We start from the raw sequence: 23,954 nt of genomic DNA, 5'->3' as shown, positions 1-23,954 counted from the left end.
TTTACCGAACTATACACATAGGTAACGGACTTTATAGAGTAAATGGTGATACTTTGTGGAACCGTGTAACAGGTAAATAATGATAGAATAACTGTAAACATTGTCCAAAACTTTTTATCAATAACCGACCTGGGTTTCGACAACTTTCGACCGTGGAAATGACATAATTTTTCAAAACCTAGGTTGGTTAACGATACAATTCTGACTAAGTAAATGTTTTTCTATCATTATGCTACCTACAAATGGGTACTCAAAATTTTCATGATTTCTATAGCAAAATGGGCAATAGAAATAATTTTAATTTATTCAACTAGAAATTAGCCACGCAGAAAATGAATACATGTTTTTTTCTCCAACGCATGTTTTAATTCGATGGAATTCTCTCAATGTGCCTAATTATCACTCTAGTGTAGTGAGTCGCATTACATGCACTTCGTTACATTACTTCGACGACTCACAACTAAAAGCCTGCTTCCTCAATTAATGCTCTAAAAGCTATGCCACAACTCAATTTGGACCCACATTTTACAACTTTGCCGGATGAACTTTACCGTCATTAGCTGCCGAAGTTGAAAAGCGTAAAACACGAGCGAAAACCTTTTACAAGCGTAAAAATGTCTAGAACCATTAACGAAAGAAGGATAAAGTGCCTTACGAATACTTAGAGCAGTAGAGAATTAAAATTTCAACACATCGATCAGGGATATCCAATGGAATTTAAGAAATAAATTGCATGATATTAGGTTTTCCCGGCGTATCAGTTGCAGAAAATTTTCTCGGGTTTTCCACCGTTTGATGTCGTCCATGTCTCCCGACGTTTCGAGCAGCGACTTGCTGATCATCTTCAAGGGATCTTCCGAAACGTCGCAGCAATTCGACGGCACCAAATCGAAACGTCGGGAGACATGGACAACATCAACCGATGGAAAACCCGAGAAACATTTCTGCATAAGAAATAAATACTAACGAATTCAACACCATTGATGAACAGACGTTTCTTCACCATCTGGTTTTCTTTCGCCTCAACTTTCGCGATACAAAGAAATACAGCAGAATAACAAGGAGAAACTAAGGTGAATCAGGACTTAGGAAAAATCATTTGGAGAAATAAGCAATCCCTCAATGCTTCAACCCGAAGATTTTCGAGGGCAGAGCTAATTCTACACCAAACCACAGGCGTGAGTGATTCAGATATTTAGAGAAAGGGGGGGGGGGGGCAGTTCCTTCCCGTGGTCCACCTTAGTCGTGAAGATTTTTGCATGAGGTATCCAAAGACTCATCCCGAGCTTTGACTATGGGAGCTTTCAGTCAATAGCCAAATACTTTAGCCACTAGGCCTAAAAAGAACCTCTCGGGCACATCCTACATTTTGAAAACTGCCATAAATAATTAATACTGAGGAAAATATTTCAAAGATAAAAAGAGTCGAAGGGCTTAAGGTTAGCCGGAGAGAGCAAGTAGTAATCCGTGTGTCATTTTTTATGGCGAGGTAAGAGGGAGTAAGGCGAGAGAAATCGGCCACAAATCACTTGGGAAACCCTTCGCGGCCAGATGCAATTGGCAGGATACGGAAGTAAAGGGAAAAAGATGGTTTTCTGAAGGAAAAATATATCTCACCGATCGGATGGCCGAAGCTGTTGATATATGAGATTTAATCCCCTTTCACGAGGGCATATATGGCCATATCATCGACCATTACATATTATTCCTCCATTTATTACATGAGGAAGAAAGGGTAAGCGGAGGAATAGGACATTACTGATTCGGGCAATGCCATTTAAAGTCGAGTGCAGAATGCATGATTCCACTGTCGGCACACACAGGAGAAGGTTTTAAGACATTCACAACGTATGCACTTTAGACAATCAAAATCAATTAATAAAGAAAACACAATGTCCATGAATTAGAAGTAAACGCTATTAAACAACAATGAAATCTCGATAATATCGTCTGAATTAATTTTATGCATTAATTGTTCAGATGGCCTATGTTTGCTAAGGTACTTTCTATAAACCCTTTCATTTCTCTACAATTAACACGCTCAAAACACAGTTTTTTTTGTATTAAAAGGGTTACATTTCATGACAGAAGAGTTGACTTCCAGCTTTTCTCCTCCAAGTAGACGATTGCAAATGCTTTTATGATGAACAGGATGAATAAAGAGAAGTTCTATGTTATAATGCTTTAGGTAGTGCGACAACTCCGATACAAGTCGCGTCGTGCGTCCCGAATACGGCACCAAACTCTTTGGTGCCTTTTTTCTGTCCTGGTGACGGGTGGCCAGAACGGGTGAACAGAATTTAACGTGCTAACTTCAGTTAGACAATGAGCAGGCGATCCTCTTCACCGTTTACCCTTTTTTGCACTAACTAAGCTCTTATTCCGGAACATATTTTTGGTAAAATTTATCATCAACCATTTCGCTAAAATATATCACAAGTTTAATTATCTTTAGAAAGTTCCCAACAAAGTATAAAACTGATAGGCCAGGGAATAAAAGTTAACGTAAAACTTGGCATACTAGCCTTAAGGATTATATCGAGCTGGCATGATAATATGAAGAATAAGTTGGGACGAGCTCTTAGGAAGAATACCAGCATGAAGTAAATTTTTTCATTATAATATTAGTGAATTAGTGAGTTTAAACTTTCATCCTTAGAAAATTACTTTCTTTACCGCCATCCTTTACGACATCAAAAATTGCAAAGAAAAGCATGAGACAAAGTAATAACTGCATAAATTTTTATGCCTTCATTTGGTCGCTATATAAAAAAATATACAATAAAGCTATTATTCAAATTTATATCCTTTCATTTTCTACCTTTATTAAACTTTGAATTTACAACACATTCACTTGTCATTTAAAATTAGGTAAAATTAGATCAAGAAGTGAGTAGCAACATTTTTCCAATAACTTTCCAATTACTTATGCGCTTATTCTTGAACTAATTTTTCGCAAAATTTATTTTCAACCATTTTTCCAAAATATATCGCAAGTTTAAGCTGAATTACTGAGTGAATCTTGCAGAATTTTCGAAAAATAGAATGGAGAGACGACATATGGAGATAGACAAGGGAATTAGCCTATTGAGGACGCTGTCAGCACTATTTTCCACTTCAATTGGGTCTCACTGGAATGATTTAAGCCGCTGAAAGAAAGCAGCTAAGCTACAAGGAAAACACTCGCGTCACTAAACGACGGCCTGACCATCGTCTTCTGCTCTTCAGAGACTCAAGTAGAGGAAAGCAGAGTCGACAAGGCCCACTCACCCATTCATGAAAGGGACAGGGACAAATTCCCGATTAGCAGCACAGAGAGAGAGAGAGAGAGAGATGAGTCAATCGACCGTAGACTGATTAATTGTTGGCCGTGACAGAGGGAGGGAGGGGGGAGGCGCCGCGTGTCTCGCGTTGCCAACGACCGAATCTGGGTGGGGGAGAAATCCAAGGACGACGGAAACAGCGATGGATTGAGCTACTTTAAGGGTGAGTGTGCAAGGGAAAGCAGAGGTTTGGAAAGTACAGAAGCGTCTGGAGAGGGTGTCAGCTAGCTATCAGGGTTCCCACTCTTACTAAATTATACAATTCACGGTTTTTTCCATGTTTTCACGATGTAAATATCGTCAAATTCACGGTCTGTTGATAAGCCATTTTAGGCAGAAATATTGACGACGTAACAATCACCGCCCGCACGTTAACTAAAAATTTTTCAACCACGACAGGCGCCGTGAATTCAAACGCAGCAATGAAAGTGCTATTTCTCATGACGTCGCCTATCGATATCAAAATTTAGGTGAAGCTTAAGGTTATGAGTGGCAGAATGGAGGGAGCAGTGAGGTAGGGAAGTAAAGAAGTCTCTGATTTTTCGCCAGGGTTAATGAACACCCTGTTTGCTGGTCTTCCAATCACAGGCTCAAGATCAATGTGTCGTCATGGCACAAGGACCAATGATTGCACTTCGAATATACGTGTCGAGATAAATGTGTCTCTACGTGGCTCGGCCTTGAAACATGATTTAAATATCTTTTTTTCTTCTATTGATCCGTCAATTGTAGTTCTTTTTCTATAAGTTTGAGAGATTTTTAAGGTTTTATGATGAAATTCACGGCTATTTCCAGGTTTTTTCACGGTAGACGAAATTCACGGCTTATTCACGGTTGAGTGGGAACCCTGGCTATACTACCCACCGTTAACGGGTGAGGCCACGGGGCCCGCCTTATTGTTCTATCACGGTATGGTATTTGGAGGAGGCGACCGACAGCCGAGGTCGTTTGCGCCGTGAATAAAGGGTGGAGAGAAACCCGGCGTCGGCCTTAGCCTGCTCTCAACGAAAGGCACCAAGAGGACCACGTGTTTTCAACGCCCCACACGACGGATGTTGTGCTGTACTTGAAGTGCCACTCAAGTTGGTATCGGGCTATCTCTGACAAATCTCTGCCACTACCGGATTTGAACTCGGAACCAACACTCTAGATACGACGCCAATGAGATCCTTGGGTAAAGCAGAAATATCAACACTGACATGATTCATGGCTACGGAAACACAAAATTTTCTCTAATTACGATACATGGAGAAAGCGAAGTGGAAGTATAAGAAGATGAACGAGGTAGTGCTAGACGTGATGGTCGAGGAAGAGAGACTTTTTTATGAGGTACGGAGGAGAGGGAAGGTGTTTTGAAAGAGGGACTTGTACTGAGCGGGGCGGGGATGTTAAAAAACTTTGTTGGAGGATAGAACTTTGAGGAAACGGGGAGGAAAAGGAAGGAAATGGGATTTATAGATAGAAAGAACGGGAGTAGGGTTCATTGTGAATTATAGAGAGAGGCTCTACCTCGGATGGCTTATCTTATTCGCAAAACGCTCCAACATGAACAGTTTGAAAACCCACCTAAATAATAATAATATTACCACTATCTCTTACAATATATAGCGACGCCACTTCATTTGGCTCTAAACCATCTTCTCCGGTTAAAAATAAAAGATAGATGACCATAATCGCATATAATACTACGCCTTTTTCTTGAGCTCCTCTTGCCCCAACAAACAAGCTTCAAATTTCAACTATCCCACTCTCTCAGAAAATTCCAAAACTTTTTGTACGGAAACAGCTCTTTGCCTCGACCTGAACTCTAGCCAGGATCAATACATAATATTCCGGACGGTGTTCCTCCCTCTAAAAAGGACTAGAAGCAAACGTATCTGGAATACTCTATACAATGCCTCCAAAGAAAGAGTTTAGTTGAATTACTCTCTAAGGAGATTCTCTTAAGAACTTAGTCAACAAATACTTATCTCATGTAGGGATAGTGGGATAGCGAGGATGAGCTTTAGGAGCAGAAAAATCTCTATGCATATACATAATGACTAAGAAGTTTATATCATCTAATCCTACATACTACCAAGTATTTTGGAAAGGCAAAAAATGAAATGTACCGACAATAAAAACTTTTTAATCCACACACACATTGGCGAAACATATCCTTGAGTTTTGTGCGAGTAATTTTGCGTCAAATTACTGCGTCACGTTTTCGAGAGTTTTGTATTGCTTGTTTTTTGCATTAGTGTAGATAAATTACATATATTGAGTAAGGAATATGGAATTTATTTGTATTTTTGATGCATCATCGTTTGTGACTGCTGGAAGGCATCTTTTAAATATATTTACGATTTTTTTTGTTGATTGACAAGTCATTAGGCAAACTGAACTATACAACCATCCCACAGAAATTTTCTAGGAGAAAAAAATGTTAATCTATTTCATCTATCTTATTTCAAGTTTTATTGGAATTTTACAACTTTTGGGGTGGAGAAGATAGGAGATATTGAATGGGCGTGGCAGCAGCTGAGTTCAAGAGGGCTCATTTAAAAGGGACGAAATTTATGATTACGACTCGGAGGGACGGAATGAGCGAGAGAATGCGCACTGGACGCAGCGATTAACCTCCCCTCTGGAGAGATGGAAGGAAACTAAAAGGTCCGCAGTTCTTCAAAGCGGCTATATTGCAAAGAAAGGGTATTTCCGGCTTCAAACACAGGCCATGAGAAGGGATATTGCGCGGCAGCACGTACAGAGGGCGAGCGAATATGGAGGCGAGAGCCGAGAGACAAATGGATACACGTTTACATTTACAACAAGCCGTTCTCTAGCCTTTGACCCCAAGTACCTCCAGCTAAGGTAATACGAACAGGAGTTCAAGTTGTTTTGCCCGTCAGTCACCAATTATCATCGAAGTATTCTACGGGTTTAGATATTTTTACATGAAGTTACGTGAAGCTCGTTAATTCCAACAGTGCTTCTTACGTGACAAAAGTGGCGTAACTATGGAAGGGGGTTAGAGGGATAGATCCCCCCAAAGCCCCAGAGAAATAAAAAAAAATATTCAAAACTATTGTCCAGTTTTTACATACAATAACTGCATCTGCTGCTGCGAGCCAAAATGAGGAAAAATGTATCCTCATTTTTCAAAAAGTTTCCCGGACCCCTGCCGGACGGTTGCCTGGGGGAGGGTCGCCTCCCCAAGGTAAGCATAGGTATTCGCTGTTACGCCACTGCGTAACAACATAAGTTGTACTACCTTTTCGTCTGGCTAACACCCTTCGACATGCCAGGCATGAATACCCAATACCGAGATTAATATAATGAGCATGTTTCCCACCAGTGCAGTTCATAGGTTACTTGAAACGCTCAAGCCTTTCCGTCACGATAAATCAGTGGCCCCAAGGAAAAGCAGCCACCACTAGATCGAAGAGAAGATTTAATTAGGGGTTTATGCCTTGTTTTATGTAGGAATTTGATCTTTTATACCCGTCTGATAGTCACAGATTGCTATCAAATTAAAATATTCACATTGTTTGCTACTTCTGGAATCTTGTGCTTATCCCACACACTGACCTTAGATCTCTCCAGCGCTTCAAATTTATCAACTCCTCATCAAGCAGCAATGACTCCCATCTATTGCGGTGTAGATTTTCTCGGGGCTTGAATGAAGGACTGACCGTATTTCGGGATCTAACGATTTGATCTTTGGATTATTCTTCCTCATAGGATAATTCTCCAAAGTTGTTCGAATAGCAATGGCTGATGCCTGATTTCGCTGATGGTAGGACCCGCCCGCCTCTTTGACGGTGCGGGATTCCTCGTCCTCTCCCTTCCTTCACTATCCTATCCCAGGAGGCGTCGTCGGGCTCCTATCGCGGCGGCGCCTCCTTCCTTTCTCCTTCCTGTCCTCCCCCCTCCTGCGGTGCAGAGGTGATAAGCTTATAGCTTGAGACTTCGACCCAGGTTGTAAACCCGCGAGCCCGCCGTAGGGTTTCGTATCCACTGACCGCATTTCGGGATTCCAACACGGACATTCACCCTTGGTATCTTCCAACCGTCTTCAGTGTTATTAGGGGGTGTGTGTATTTTCTCCCCAAAACGCACTAAACTTAACGTGGGTGCCACCACAATGGGTTATCTCACACGAAGTAGACCCCACTCATTCCGTTACGCAAGGCAATGCCTTGGCCCAGATGGGAATGCATCACGAAGTGTCGGCGACCAATTTCGTAACACCCCCACCAAACGCCTATTCAGGTGGCTTGCGTAGTAGCACCTAAATAGGTGCAGATAAAACTTCTGGCATTAAAATAATTATACGTCTGCTCCGACTGTTTAGCACCACCGGCAATTTCATTGGTTAATAATGAGTAAAAACATAAGTAAAAGCCGGTAGGGTGAATTAGGAATCATCAGAATGAAATGCAACATAAAAAAAAAATATTTCCAACTTTACTCGCTCGTGAAATGTCACTGTGCTTCCCTTGAATGATTTTCCTCGGCATCCGTATGCACAGCAATTGAGCACCATTTCCCCAATCTGGCGCGAGTCACGTGACACGATATCCACGTTACTATGGAGACGCTCGAGGCACGTTGCGACCAAATTAGTGACGTCACCAGCCCTCAACTAAACCCTACTCTGAGGCGGCGTCATTCCGCGTAGCACTCTGCGAAATTTGTACCTTCCTAGGATAAATCGTAGCTGCGCTCGATGACACACGAGAAGTTCTTTAAAGAAACCCTTAGAAAAGTACTACATACATTTTTAATGCCTGCTGCCCATAGGGCTTCGGGAAAAGCTATCTTAATCGGCGTGTTTTATTGAGGGCTTACAATGATTAATCTTAAAAAAAATACTAGCATAAAATCAATATCTTTAATCGTAAATTTAAACCTCTTTAAAGTTTGGCCGATGAATTTCGTAAAGTAAAGAGACGGCGGAAAAAAAATTTAAAAATGCATAATCTGGCTCGAGGACTATTTCCGTTTACGGCACTTTAAAGATTCATGATAGATAAAGCAAATGAGCGTCGCTTATTTTATTTGACGGAGAGAGTGGGCGGGGAGGAAGTGAAAAAGGGAGGGGTCGATTACTCACACAATTCAGGCGTTTATCTTTAAGTTTATAAAGGATGCGGGAAATTAGGAGGCAAATATAAAGTATTTTGCGAAAGTTTGCTCGCCGTTGAGTTGAGGGAGTTGGTGGTCGGGAGGGGGGGATTTTTGAGGGGGGCATTGTGTGGGGGGGCAACTTGTCTCCTGGGGGAGGATGACGAATGAGGCCCGACCCCCCTCCCCCTTTCACACCGATGATATGTACTACCTAACCCCCTCCCCCCCAAAGAATTCCTCCCCCATTTGAGCATTCAGGGACCGGAGTCGTCTCGAGTTTTGAAGGATGGGGAAAAGTTTCGGAGAGTTTGAGATGAAAGGAAGGAAGAGAGAGAGAGTTGTGGAGAAAAGAAAGGATATAATGGCGGCGGGAAAAAAGAATTTGGGCTTAAGGAACCTTAAAGGAGTGGCGGCGGTTATAATCTGATCTCTCCCCGCTCAACTCCCGATTATAAATAAAATATTTGCAATAAATTATGAATATGGAGCAATTAGCGTGATTACCCAGTACCCACACGCCAATGCGTTCATAGAATAAAATAATAGTGTAAAGGCCTGGTTACACGATACATTAACACGTACGGGTTAATATCTAAATGTATGAACGCGAGAATAAACGCCAATATGCACCTTGTAACCACCCAACTTGTGAAAACTAGAACCTGTTCTAATTTGGTTCATGCATTCGTACATGTTCCGTTCCGGTCCACCAAAATCATTCACGCCAACGTACATTAACTTGTACGTGTTAATGTACCTTAATGTAAACAGGCCTTAATAGGGTAAAATTATCAAAAAAATTAGGTTAAGTTTAAAACTTAAGAGTAAAAATTCGTAGGAGGCGGATTACGTTACTACCTTGGTCTCCACACACCTGTCACATACATCTCAATGGTATCGTCGGTATTGATTCACGTGATTCTTGCGATTGGCGAAATGATGCATAATTGATCTGCAATTTGGTGCCAAAAAATCTTTCAAGGGAAGCTAAGTGACCTTTCATGAGCGAGTTAAAAATAACCACCGTACAATAATTCCAAAACCAGTACCTTAATTTTGGCGTTAATGGGAAAATTATAGCGGGATCTCGTGAAATTAGCACAAAAATTAGCGTTAAACGCGCAGTGCCGCAGTCATTTTTTTCATGCACCTCACATCCGTGTTTTGTTAGTTCCAGCCGTGAATCGTGGAAGAAGACACATTAGAATGATAAATGAAGTGGATTCAATACGGAATTGAGAATTAAACTCCAGAAAAGAAACCGATTTGAGTCATAAAAGGTTCAACTTGAATTCAATACCTTTTAAGTGCTTGCTGTTATAGTTATGCAAAAGAATCATACAGGGTGTCCCATTTATCTTGACCACCCGAAATAACTTTTTGTCCAAATGTAAATTCAAAAATGTGTCAAGCAAATGTTCATTAGCCGTCAGGGGAACATTAATCAGCATGGTTTCCTTCCTTGTAGCTTTGTTATTTACAAAGATATGAACAGGAGGAGTTATAGGAGAGGAAGTCATAAGAGAGGAAGGAGAGAGAGTTTTTTAAATGGCACCCTAGCCGTGGACGCGGTTGTGGTCCCGGGCTCAAAGTGACTTTTTTGTTATGTTTTGACTAGCTTGTCATTTGTTTGCTGCTAACTCCAGGAAGTGGACGAGTTTCTTATGTTTTCATAACGTTCTGTTTATGCTAATGATCCACAGTGCTGCATTTTTGAATAAGTCTTTAGGAGAGGAAATGAATTGCCGAATAAAAAATATAGGGTGCCATATAAAAAAGAGATACCGCTGTTCATATCTTTGTAAATAAAAAAGCTACAAGGAAGGCAATCATGCTGATTAATGTCCCCTTGACGGATAATGAACATTTGCTTGACACAATTTTAAATTTGCATCTGGACAAAAAGTTATTTCGGGTGGTCAAGATAAATGGGACACCCTGTATATGAAAGCCAGTCCACGATAATTTTTCTCTAAGAAGCTGTGAAACTAATTTTTGGTCGATTCTGATTAATATTATTCGCTATAGTTTTCTAATAATAAATCGCCCCGGAGAGTCACCCCAAAAGGGGCTACGTCATGAAATCAGACAGATCGAGCGGTAACGGTAGCATAGCGACCACTTTAAGAGAGGTTATAGGGGATGACGGGAATCCAGACGCCGCAACTTCCCAAACAGTTGGCCCACCACCACGCGTCCAGCCGGGGTGAGTGCTGTAGTTATCCCACTGAATGAGACCTCCGGCGTCAGACACAGCTGACCTTCTCAACCCTGATAATCGCCGCAAGAGCAAGGGGGGCCGTGACCGCGATCTCGACCAATGCGGCGCCCACGAAAAGGGTCGACCGCCCGTGTCGCCGCCAAGCGGGACAGCGGGGTTTTAGGGCACAGCAATTGCGCCAATCTAAGAGACGTGTCCAGCCAAACGACATCTACAGTAGCCCACAATGCAATATTGTGCGAGATAATTTTGAATGTGATTTGTTAAAAAAAAATGAATCTAACAAAAAAACAAACAATCAACATATTGATGGCTAAGTTCAAACAATAAGTACCTCAAAAATAGCAACTTTTCAGGAGAACACAAACAACAATTAATTTTCGTTACTTGCGCACTGAAATTAAAAACCAAAAGTTCATAAAACTGAATAAGAAACAATCATTTGCAAATAAACAGTTGTTTTTTCCTTGTATTATATGTTTTAATGTTATTACACTTGGTTTAAGATACCTGTCTCAAAAAGACCGCATTCGAGATACATGTTGTTAGAACTTACCCATCGATATGTAAAAGGGTTAAGGTAGCTGATGATTCGTTGCGAATATCTATAGAGGACTCTGGATCGAAAAACGGAAAAAATAGGGGTCTCCTTACTATTTAAGCCCTCAAAATGAATATTTAAAAAAAATGGTGATGGTGCCCGTTGGAACTGACGCTGTTTTCGTAGAACTCCCTCCCACCTCTTCTCCAGACAATACAGATCCCCATATTGGCTCGGGAAGTATCTACATACATACGTGCTGTCCCTCATTCCATTCAAAAGGAGAGTACTTCCGGTGCTCGTTGGGACCTTTTTTGAGGCTCCGCCGGGAGATGATGATAAAAAATAACAATGAAGGCCGCCTGTATCGTCCGCAATTGAAAATGGCGAACTCGAGGGGTCGGCCTCGGTGAATGGCGATAAATGCAATAAGCGAACGGACCAACGGTTCCTCTCGCTCGCATGCGGACGACGAGGATTTCGGGGAATGATTATCCACTGCCACTGGGCAGTGGCTTCAATAACCGTAATTCCTGTGATATTGACTGCAGAGGGGGAATCGAGAACCCTTTCCTACAATGCGACATCAGTAAAAGATAAAAGGTAGGTAAATGAACAGCGAGTGTATTCACGACAACTTCATTTCCCGATGTCCAATCATGCAGTGATTAAACCTCAACGTCAAGGTTAGTTGTGTTGGAAGCAATATTTCTCTTTAATCGAGCAACATAGAAATATATAAAAACGATACATTTATTTCCCTGATCAGTCGAGTAAAACAATTACAGTTTTGTTATGCATTTCTTCAATCATAGTAGACGGGTTGGCCACTAGGAGTTCTGCGCTCCTTGTTACTACGGCAGTTGATAATAAACAGTAAATAATGAACTTTGAAAACGTTGATACATCAATGTGTTATGATTTTCAGAACTATTTTTAAAAATTTACGACAACTACTTATTTCAGTGTTGTTTAATTGAAGATATACAATCTGCTTTCCTCGATAAGAGTCAGAAATCTACGACAGTTCTATTGCAAAAGCAATAAAAGCATACTGACATAAGAATATTAATTTCGTTAAATGTCTCCACTGCAAACCATTTTGCCATCGAATAACAATTTCATACACAACACCAATATTTTGAAACAAATTCATAAGGAGGAAATAATATTTGTTTGACGAAGTTATTAGCAAAAAGTAGGGTACATACAAATCCTTCCGAATTCTTCCTTATTACAACCAACTTCAATTAGAATTCAAATTATTTTTTTTCACAGCCCAAGAGAACAGATTTTATACGAAACAAACAAATAACTTAAACAATACTTGTCACAACTTAACAAATAAATATAAAGCCTAGATATCTTCTAATGAGCCAATCTACAAGAACATTACACAAGAAGAATTCAAAACGAGGAAAATTAACCTTAAGAGCCAATATATTCGAGTAATCCGCAACGTGGGAAAACTGTGAGCGGGATTATCACCTCAATTTCGGAAGGATTAGCCACAATTTTAGTTTCAATCGGGGAAAAAAGATTCCATTCCGAAGCAATCTGACGGCCAGACGGCATTATTTGAAAGAAAACCGGTCGATTCTAAAAATCATTCTCGTATCCAACACGTACAATACCGAATTATAACACGTAATTCGAGACAGTAAAATTAATTACTTGAATCGGTAACTTAAATATAGGAGAATCGAATGAATATTATACATTTCGAGCATTAAATACTGTTTCTGGAGAGCAATAATTTTAAGCTATGTTTTATCGGAGCCCTACCAAACACAGTTTAAACATTCTCTCAAATGAATATGGCAAAAGACCTTTGATGTTACCTACAAAAGTTAAGACTGCAAAGAGCTAATTGAATTCTTAAGAGAAAACATCGCTAGTGAACAACCAATATGTAACTTCATTCTCTAATAAAATAATCTCATGATTTTTGTCCAAGTTCATCGCTATGTCTGCACTTTTCTTTAGTTATCTATGTAAATTCTTGTTACTCTGTGAAATATAACAACCTTACCGTGTTCGTCTTTCATACGTTTATTTCACGCATGGGTCCATTTTGTGGACAAATATTTCGTCCGCATTTCAGCCGGCGTTTTCAGACCCTTAATGAAATGAAGAGAAGTTTCCTAATGCAAATTTAGTGGGGCATGCGATAATATGCCAGTAAGATGTTTAAATTTGCGTTTAAAGCTCCGCTTGAGATTTTAAGGCAGAATTTAACCGTTTTCCCAATTGAAGATCTTCGGTGCAGCTCTTATACTCACATTTAGGCCGATTGCCTAGGGGGACACCTAGCTCCAAACTATTTTTTTTCTGTTTCGCGTGTAACTGAAAAATTATATTTATAAAATTAATTTACAAGAGCTTTAAGGATTCAAATATCCTTCATTGTCATCCCCAGCACCATCGCAATTTACTTGGAAGTTCACCAAATATAATCCAGTTCACCGAGAAAAAATTTACTTAAATTACGATGAATTGGGATTAAAGGTATATTCATAGGTACCTATCTGAAATAATACCATCTAAAATAAGCAGCATGGAACTTGCCGAGTTAAAGAAAATATTTGTTAGAATAATTTACACCTATCTCTCTCATGCGTACCGTTTCCTTTAAGAATAGAGGTATTTATAGATTTAACGTTAAGACATTATTAACTTCAGAATATTACTTTATTGGAATCCCTCTTAGATTAGGAAAAAGTTCGGCGTGATTGATATTTCGATGCATTTATTGGACAAGTCATCTGAGTTGCATAAATTTGAATTCTCTTTCCTGAAAAAAGGTGGAGAATTGGGAGGCAGGTGTATACTTAAAGCATAAAAGTGGACTCACCCAAGCAGCGGTACGGCTTCACCCATCGTGGCTCCCCCTTGCATTTCTTCCTCTGCCCAATCCTGCACCAGTTCTGCACCTTGAGGTAATGGCTCGACTCCACAATGTTGGTGATATCCCGCTTAGGATAAACCTGTGAGGAAGAGATAATAAGAGAGTCAGAAAAGTGAAGAATGGTTTACAATACCAAAGGGAATACTAAATGAAAAAATCAAAAAAATAAGGGAACTCATTACTAGAGAAGCGTGAAAATCGCAAATGCGATAAACGCGTTATAGATGCGATGTGCGCAAATAAATGCGACATAGATGCGATGACTGGACTTTTATGATATTTTACGCAAATTTGCCTTTTCGACGGCAAAATTCGTACACTTTGTGCCGAGCGCAGTTTGAATGCTCCGCCGACACTCACCGCTTAAAGCATGTGAGCGACTGGCCAGCTGCTAGTTGGCTGGGACTCTACGTGGCCGCGAACTACAAGTGGGCGCGGGCAAGTTACACCTCCGCCACTATATTTCTTATTCCTTAATTTAATATTGTTTTACAACATAGTTATTTTAAATATTCTGTATTTTGTCATATAACTGTGTTTCAATACATTTTATCGTCATCTACCTCATTATGAAAATAACAAATAGACGCTACAAAGTGCGATAAACTGTTATTGAAAGTGCGATAAAATAAAAACGAAAGTGCGACTTTCACGTATCTCTACTCATTACCAAGATTCCATCCTGTAAAAGATTATCGACTAGTACCTGTCCGCGAAAGAAGTTCAGAAAAACCGGCGTTATACTAGCATAATGGGGAATAATTTACCGTTGTATGCAGAAAACTGGACTAATAGTCCTTAATAAAATAGTCCTTAAATGCACTTTATTTGGCATATACAATCATCATTATCATAAGTCAAAAATCGTAAGATTACGATTATTTTGATGCAGCTCTCAATTCCGCCCTCTCCTCCGCTAGCTTTTCCATAGCGGCGTATATCTCCTCCTTTACAACTGTAACAACTTGTACTATGTAACTCAATCAGGGCCGTTCCTTGCCCTTCTTCCTCTCTACCTGTACGAGTACTGTTAGTTTAAAAAATCGAAGACTTGAAATTAATACAAATAAGTAAGAGCCATTTAATTTTTTTTGCTAATATCTTCATCTATTTGTTATGCAATGATTTACAGAGGATATAGTCTATACTGTTGGATAATACAAACTGCTAAGTTCCCACTTATTTTACCTATTGTATTCTAATGTTCTCTTTACATAATTAATTTTTTTATTTAATGAAAATATAATTTTCATTTTTATTCAAAATGCTCCTCGAAATTGTTTCTTTTTTCTCGAACCGATTTTTTTTCAATAAAATCTTATCAACGACACTAACATAAAAAATAAATTTGCATTACTAACCACCTCCTCTTAGCGTAAACCTAAAGATTCTGTAAATCGGTGACACTAAATGCTCACTGTATGATAGGGAGGATAAATAGAGACAAAAGAACAAGCAATATTTCTTTTTAATCATAGTAGACGGGATGGCCGCTAGGAGTTCTGCGCTCGTTGTTACTATGGCAATTGATAATATACGGTAAATAATGAACTTTGAAAACGTTGATGCATCAATGTGTAACGATTTTCAGAACTATTTTTATAAATTTACTACAACTACTACATTCAGTGTTGATTAATTGAAGATATACAATCTGCTTTTCTCGATAAGTGTCAGAAATCTACGACAGTTCTTTTGAATAAGCATATAAAAGCATACCAACATAAGAATATTAATTTCGTATTTAATTTTATTTATTTCAGTTTCGATTTTACTAAGCGTTTACAACAGTATTTATGTAATATTAGGTTGAGTGCAAAGAGTGAGAGACTCATCGTGCAATTACAAAATTAAAATGTTTTAAAACCCGAGTTGAAACGTTATTCACGGCTCCGTACCCTGGGAGAGCGCGACGGAGCACAAACTGTGATTATCCCTCGGTGGGGGGCAGGCACAGCGGGGTTACAACGGCTAGGGGAATAGCCGGGGAACAGGGGAAGGGGAAGTTTCCGTTCAGATCCGCCTCTCCTCTAGCCTGCCGCCAAATCGGTTATCAGTCGCGCGCCGGGGGATACCATGGAAGGGAAACGCAGTTGTGTGTGTGTGGGGGGAGGGGGGCAGCGGGGGGCGGGGCGAGATAGCCCCGGGGGCAGGAAAGGTCGGCTACTGCACGTGAGGGAGGCAGACGGGGGTTGAAGTGTGGTATCGAAGGGGTGTAGCAGACTCAGAGAAGATAGCTGACGCTAGAAAGTCCGCTGAATAAATGCGGCTCAATTTGTTGATCAAATGTTAGGAATAATGATTTAAACATGAAGGAAAGGAAATTGCTTCTTACGAGTCTAGTGAGCTACAAATACGAGTCCACTACTATGCCGTTCAAGTTGGACGAGCAAAAAAGGCTAAATGTGGCTCAATGAAACCGATTCGACAGTCACTAAGGACTTCAAGGATCCAGGGTTATATTATACCATTTTATTGTCTACTCAATGGAATGATATCGGCTCTGCTGCAATCAAATGTATTAGAATATTGATTAAACAGCATTATACTTTCCTAGAAATTAATACATCATAAAATAATTCAATAATTCATATTAAGCATTGGAAGCATAAGCTATGGAATCAAATGTATTAGAATATTGATTAAACCAGGGGCGCAGCTAGGAATGACGGCTGGGGGTGGTTTAGGTGCAACTAATACCGGGGTGTGTGGGGGTATGGAATAAGCGGTAGGCGCGAGATTAGTAAATTGCGTACTTTTAAAGATAAACGGTCAAAATGGTGAGTTTTACGGCTTTCTGACGGATATTTTATTCATCCTTACACTATTCTATTAGTAATATCAATCCAATTATGCAACATAGATTAAACTTAAAAATTTCTCTGATCTCTGGTGGGGGGGTTTATCCCCCAAAACCCCCCACCTCGCTGCGCAACTGGATTAAACAGCATTATACTTTCCTAGAAATTAATACATCACAAAATTATTCAATAATTCATATTAAGCATTAAATAAGCATTGGTATTTGGTTTTCGTACCCTAAAATGATTGCGAGTAGCCCTGAAGACGAAAATCATTAAATTTTCTGTCAACCTTCTGCATCCCCTTTCAGAAATAGAATTTTAGTTCTTTCCAAAGCAAGGGTTACCCACCCACACCTGACACAAGCTGCCAATAAGAAGATAGCCATAGAAGCGAAATTCGTCCATGTATTTGCTAATTATCGGCCTTTGTGGCGGCGGGGTATAAAGTCCTCGCCTGCGAAACTAGTGGACGCGGGTTCGAGTACCGCCTGAGTGGGTTGCCTCCCTCCAGGTCACTGATGTTTACCTGTTAACTTGTTGGAAAACCCCGTTGTAAAAGGCCAAAATAGTGCTCTTTTCCTTGGTATACGATAGTGGTAAAAATTGAGCTAGTGATCGCGAATAATTACAAGAGCCAAAGTCTCTTTAAGGTTTCTGTTCTTTTCTGGTAATGTTTCTTGTTACAAACCTGGACTGCTTGAATGTATGTTATAATGATTACGAAGGTGGCTAACTGTATTACTCATACATCAAGCTACAGCCCAAACTACTGATGATTGTGTCATGGAATTTTTTGGATGTATTCCTAGTGCCATGGGTAGGCACACAAAGATAGGATTGTTACGAGAAACAATTAATTTGTGCAGCGGAAGCTGCAGACGAAGGGGATGAGGAGACTAGATACCACTCGGGGTAAGAAAGGCCGCGCAACTACCGGAAGGGGGGGCTGAGGGTGGGGAGGCAGACGAAGGAGGGAGAGAAAAAGGGGATGAAGACGGCGAGAGGATTAATGGTGCGCGCACGGTGGGCGTGGAAGCAAAAGAGAGAGAGAGAGAGGCGAGGGAGGTGAGATAGGTGCGCACGGGGATCGAGCTGTTTTTGGACTCGCAACCAGCGATAACACATTAATATCCGATATTCCTCCAAAGGGAACCTGCTCACCATCGAACAAGGAAGCGATGTGCGTAACCAACTAATGCGACAGTAACTACAACTTTCAATCGAAATATATGAATGAAATTTCGTGCTTTCCAGTCAATAATATAATTTCATCTTCCTTTGAGATTGGAATTAAAATTTAGAGAGCGGTCGGCGAACAGAATAACATGAAATACCAATTAACTTGCACATGAAATTTGAAAATCATAAATACATATATATGTTAAATGAATGGCGCAGTGCATTTTCTCCGGATGTTTTGAATGTTTGAATGCTTTTTCGAGAAATATCGGCGGAAAATAAATTTAGTGGAATTCGTACTCTCGGTATATCTCATGAATTCTCATGCATTTCGTGGCCGCAAAATGAAAACATCCAGAGATATCAGCAAGGAGTGGTTTTTATTGTAATGCGAAATCAGAACTGATGCGTCCTCTTAATTCCACCGGTCCAATTCCATTCTCGTACGATCGGGGGCCTTCATGAGACTGCATTAATCTGTGCAGCCGCCTTAAGAATATTTCCCTCTTCATTAAAATTAAAAAGAAGAACTTTGTGCTTTCACATTAATATTTATTCACGACCATGGTTTCAACGTTAGACGTCATCATCAGGTGAACTCTACTGAGGTCCATCACATCCTTTTCTACCAGGCTAGGAGGGGGAGGGAGGAAGGTAACTAGGTTGAACGGATTTGTTAACAGAAAAGAGGGAGGGGAAAAGAACTTGGTCATACGGTAGAAAAAAGTTAGAGGGAGGAGGCTCCCTTAGGGAGGGTATGGCAGGTGGAAGGGGGGGGGGTTCAGGTGAGAGAGAGAGGCCGAAGGGTTAGTCATGTCATTCATAGCCCAGGAATTTAGGAGTGGGAGGCTTAAGAAAGGGGAGTGGGAGTCATACAAAAATTCGTTTACAATGTTGTTGTAATGGACCTCTGTAGAGTTCACTTGATGATGACGTCTAACGTTGAAACCATGGTCGTAAATGTGTGAATAAATATTAATGTGAAAGCACAAAGTTCTTCTTTATAATTTTAACAATGAATCGCTTTCACCAAGTTACGCCTCAAAATATCAATTTCCCTCTTCATTTGAGAAAACCTCGTTCTTGGTGACGGGTCAGGGGCGGTTCCGAGGGGCGGCAATGATAAGTGGCGGTGATGGTGGGAAAGTGAATACCCCCGTTACGTCACCTGCATGCGGTGCACTGTATGCGTCTCCATCTCTTTGAGACCTCGGGTGGGCAGGCGAGAAAGGAAGTGGAGGGTTGGGATGGCAAGGGAAGGAAGTGCTGTGATTGAAAGGGGATAGCTCCCAAACCATAGCTAGGGAAGAAGCAGCCGTCGCGCGCTGCATGCGGAAGCAGCAGAAGTGAGCCTGCACGCTGCATACCTTTCGGGGGAAATCCACGCGAAAGAAGAGGGTTGGAAAGCGATAGGTCGGCTGTGATTTACGTCTGACATGATAGGTAAGGATACCCGAGGGCTGGAAGGGGAGAGGGAGGACGCAGGAGGAATGGGCGGAGGGGGGCGCTTTATCTCCACGAATACCTTTTCCGGAAAAATGGAGCTCTCTTCCATTTCCTGCCCTTCCGACTAGCGGCTTCCACCCCTTCCCTTCCACCCCTGTCCCGACGACGGAAAAGCGAGAAAAAGAAATCGGTTGTAATCCCCCGCCAAAGTTTCAAGCATTGCGAAGTGGGTGAATTTTGGAATTGGAAGAGTCTATTTCCTGAAAACCGAATATTGAGGTAAATGGGTAGAACCCGCGGCGGCGGGGTTATGCTTACGATTTTCAATTTCTTTTCGTCTTAACTTTGCGGAGAAGATTAATCGGTCAAATCTTGAAGCATGATGGCCCAATGTAGACAATCGTCTAATGAAAAAAATATGGCAAAAAAGGAAGAGGAGGACCTGAATAAAAATATGGAACAGGTGATATGCAAGACATCATGCTTTCCTCGCTATCACCTCCGTTCTTTTCCTTTTACCCCTACCACTTTTACCCCTACATTACACCCAGTGATGGGAGAAGTATTGAAAATAATGTAATCGGACTCCATTACAATGTCACTTTCAAATATTTAATTCATAGCAATAACATATTATCGTTTGAAAAAGTAATCTGAGGGATTAAAATCACGATTACAGTTTACTCTTAATTTTGCTCCACTGCATGATGGAATCGCAGTCAATATTTTTTCAACCAACGTGCAACATTTTGATTATTATTTAACGCCATTGCATAAAAAAATGATTAAAATTTTATATATAGGTACTTTAGACATACATAAATATGTCATAACAAAAATTCACAATGTGGGTGAGGTTGATATAACTGGAATAGCCTTTCACGATCAGCGCGCGTAAAATTCTAATGTTCACTTTTGACCTCTGAAATTGTTAGGATAACTCAGACGAACTCTGGAGTACATCAAAAGTAAAAATTACTTCATCAAAAATGTGTCAATAACAAGTAAAAATAACCAACGACGTAACGTCCACAGTAGTCCGATTACTTTTACTTCGTTGCATCACACATCACTGAATGCACTTCCCTGCCCTCCTCTGCGCATCTATATCATCTGGCGTATAAGCTTCCCCGATGACTGCACTCCAGATCTCTCCCCTGCGGGATAATGGTCCTCTTCGCACCTCCCTTCAGCTTCCTCCCGGGAGCTGGGCTCTTTCCGCCCGCACGGAATCCGAGCCGCCCGTCCAGACGTCTCGGTTGCCTCAAACCCGCCACTCATCCGAGAAACCGAGCGAGGTTTGAAGGGTCGGTCCACGCAAATGCTGATCACGGACGATTCGAACTCAGGCGGCGGATAGAGAGAGAAGCAGGACGCAGGGGCGGAATAATCTGGGGAAAGGCGGGGGTAATTCAATGGATATAATGGAAAGACAGTAATATATAAGGCGGAGCATCTACGAAAGTTTTAATTTTTAAAAATTTTTTAAAGTCCTCCGTTCTCCAATCTACTTTCCTAGGTTTCAGTTCATCGCCCAATCTACCAACGCATATATTGAGAGAAATCTCATGCTATTTTGTGGAAACAATTCAAGACAATCAGAATAATTTCCTATTCCATATTTAAAAATATCTGAGATACTGAGAGTCCACCATTCATTTCTCAGTGGTATAATTTTCCTATTCGAGAGACATGCAAATATTGAGTAGGGCATGCTTAAAGTATATAATTCCATATAGTGCTAGCGGCCTGAGACTTGCTGAGTTTAACAAACTTTTTATAATGCTGGGATAATTTCTTCTTTTTACCCAAAAAGTTTTTCTTAATTTTGGGATAGAGTTCCCCCTTTTTTCAGCGTAACAGTCACTTAAATTCATTTTATCGATTCAATTTGGTTCTATCTCTGGCATTCAAATTGTTCTCTTTAATCCAACAAGCAGACTGATGTTTTCCCTGCGAGTAAGAGGAGATATTTGGGACAAATATTTAATAAAAATCAAGGGAGTGAATAAAAATGTTTGCTTAGATTAGCAGCACGTTTTGTATTAAAATTGTGTGAGTAATTTATCAATATTTACTGACGAGTTTAAACCTTCGTAAGTCCCTTTCTTTATGCCAAACGATATTTCCTCCGTTGTAATTTTTTTGGCCTGATTTTCCTCTCCAGTTAGTGCGTTTGTTTAACAGATGCTCGTCATGTTTTCCTCCCTCTTTTCACTGTTTTCCACAGCAAATAATAACTGACTCATGCTCACATCGTGTCGGACGAAAATTTGAAGCGAAGCTTGACTTTTATTCAAAATATACGGCAAAAGTTAATTGGCTGGAAATCCATCGAACTTGTCCGTCAAGGGAGGGAGGGTTTTTTACACAAACATATTTATTTTTGCTCAACTTCCCATCTTGACGGGATGTTTATACAACAGAGGTCAATTAAAATTTTTTCAGACGACAAAAATGGAAAAAGTTAAAAACTTATCCGGGAACTTTTTGATTTCAGATAGGAACGTTTATGTAGTCGCTAAATTTGGCACTAAAATAAAAACATTATCCTCCCATCGGTCCAGACCCAGAAGTGGTGCACTAGTCGCTTTAAAATTTAAGACAAATCAAATCAGTTTTTAATTAAAGTTGAACCAGAGAAAATTGACGGCACTTGTATTTTGATTGGAGAGTTTTAAAACACTTACGTTTATTTGAATCATGTCCTAATGATACGTAGTATTTCCAAGATAAATCTTGCTTATCCTAATCATTCCTGGAAAAATCTAAGTTTGTGGGAAAATATCTATCTGGTTCTGCAACTTAAACTTATAAAGTGGCCGGATGTGCCAAGGAGAGACAAGGCAAAACGATGTTATTATGTTTGAAATGGGCATCATCAACTTAGGGACTAAAACCAATGCAGAATCTACATCAAATGTCTCTTTATCCAACCTTCTGCACGCTTTGACATTCGTCTTCCTGAAATCTTTATAATATTTTCGTGATCTTTTCAACTTTTTGCTTCAAATAGTTTCCCTTCACATACTTATATTTCACAGCTCATCATTTGAATATTCTCCTCCCTGTCTGAATCTCAATCACTTAATTTCCGTCAACATTTCATCTTTCTCATACAGCCGTTACAAATCATCTTATATGAGATGCATATATGGGTCACAAAAATATGAAGGCCTTCATGTGTGTGGCGTGTTTATAAAAAGAGGAATATCACTGTAATTGCTGTCCCTGGAAGTTGGAATTAGTGTATGTGCTCTTTTCTTTTAATGGGAGGCACACACTGCAAGGCTTTTAAGGAAAGAAAGAAAGAAAGCATTGCAGTGAGAGGAAAGAACGGATCCACTCAGCCAAATTCATATCCAGAGAGAAAATGCCACAATGTTTCCTTGCCATTAAAAGGTCTCAAGGCCGTCAAGCTCTCTCTTAAACCATGTCCTGGAGAAAATATCTTGAATAGAAAGGTTTGTGCAGACGTGAAATACGTCAGCACGCTGTTTAACTCCACATTAAGTGTTTAGCGACCGTAATTTTCATTGTATGGTTACCTACACCATATTGACCTCTCGATTACGAGACACACTGTTAGGTGAATTTGCTAATGTCTTTGAAGTTCTATTATTATGTTCATTCCACCCACTTTAAGTGTTACCAGATTAATCTAAGTATGAAGTAGCAATTACGTGAAAGTAGCAATTTTCAAAGTAGCAAAAGTAGCAAAAGTAGCAAGCAAAATTATGAAGTAGCAATTACCCATGTGAAAAATCCTAAGCCTTGAAGACAGAATTCATTAAGTTCCGTAACCTTGACTGGGAATGATTTTATTCAATGAAGGGAGACACTGTGTGCTATTCACAATTGCGATAAATAGAATTGAAAGCTATGGATGTGATGGATCAGCACATCGTGAATATAAATCTAGGCTTGGGGATTAAACGTTAGTGTTCAGGGCCTGCTCCGAGCGTGGGCCAAGTCACGTTGGCCCAACTGTTCCCGTAACATCGCCGTAGTCGAGCAAAGTACGGACCGAACTAAGGTACCTTGAGGTAAGTACCTTACAATCAGCGTAACGCCTTATGTTCCTGCCATTATTTACGAATCGCGAAACTAGGAATATTACGCTATAGATTCTCCTGTTAGCCTCTTGTTGTGTTACCACCCATCGCTCTTATAAATGGGTTTTTAAAACTCGTCACTTGCGTCGCTGACGGGCACAGCGATCCGAATTTGACGGAATTGGCCATAATTAGGTCTGTTAACCGAAATTTATATACATGATGATAACATCTATCAAATCCGCAACCTTTCAATGCCATTTCTCACGATTATGTATTGTACACAGTGTCATCCTTCTTTAACGAATGATTTATATAGCCCTTTTTTTACATATCGAGTGTTGCTCGTCTGTTTAGGGCGATTA

The 23,954-nt window shown here is 40.3% G+C and overlaps 1 protein-coding gene across 1 annotated transcript in view; it reads right to left on the bottom strand.

Annotated features, from left to right (window-relative positions):
- The window catches only part of LOC124154660 (amyloid-beta-like protein), a 369,007-nt gene that overhangs the window by 69,776 nt on the left and 275,277 nt on the right, over positions 1-23,954 (bottom strand). The window contains exon 3 of the mRNA XM_046528515.1: positions 14,052-14,184. Coding sequence (XP_046384471.1) covers positions 14,052-14,184 — 133 coding nt within the window. The remainder of the gene's footprint in view (positions 1-14,051; positions 14,185-23,954) is intronic.

The sequence above is a fragment of the Ischnura elegans genome, chromosome 2 (genome assembly GCF_921293095.1).
Source record: "Ischnura elegans chromosome 2, ioIscEleg1.1, whole genome shotgun sequence".
Classification (NCBI taxonomy): domain Eukaryota; kingdom Metazoa; phylum Arthropoda; class Insecta; order Odonata; family Coenagrionidae; genus Ischnura; species Ischnura elegans.
Note: the sequence above shows the minus strand (reverse complement) of the source record. Positions and strands in the feature narration are given on the sequence as shown.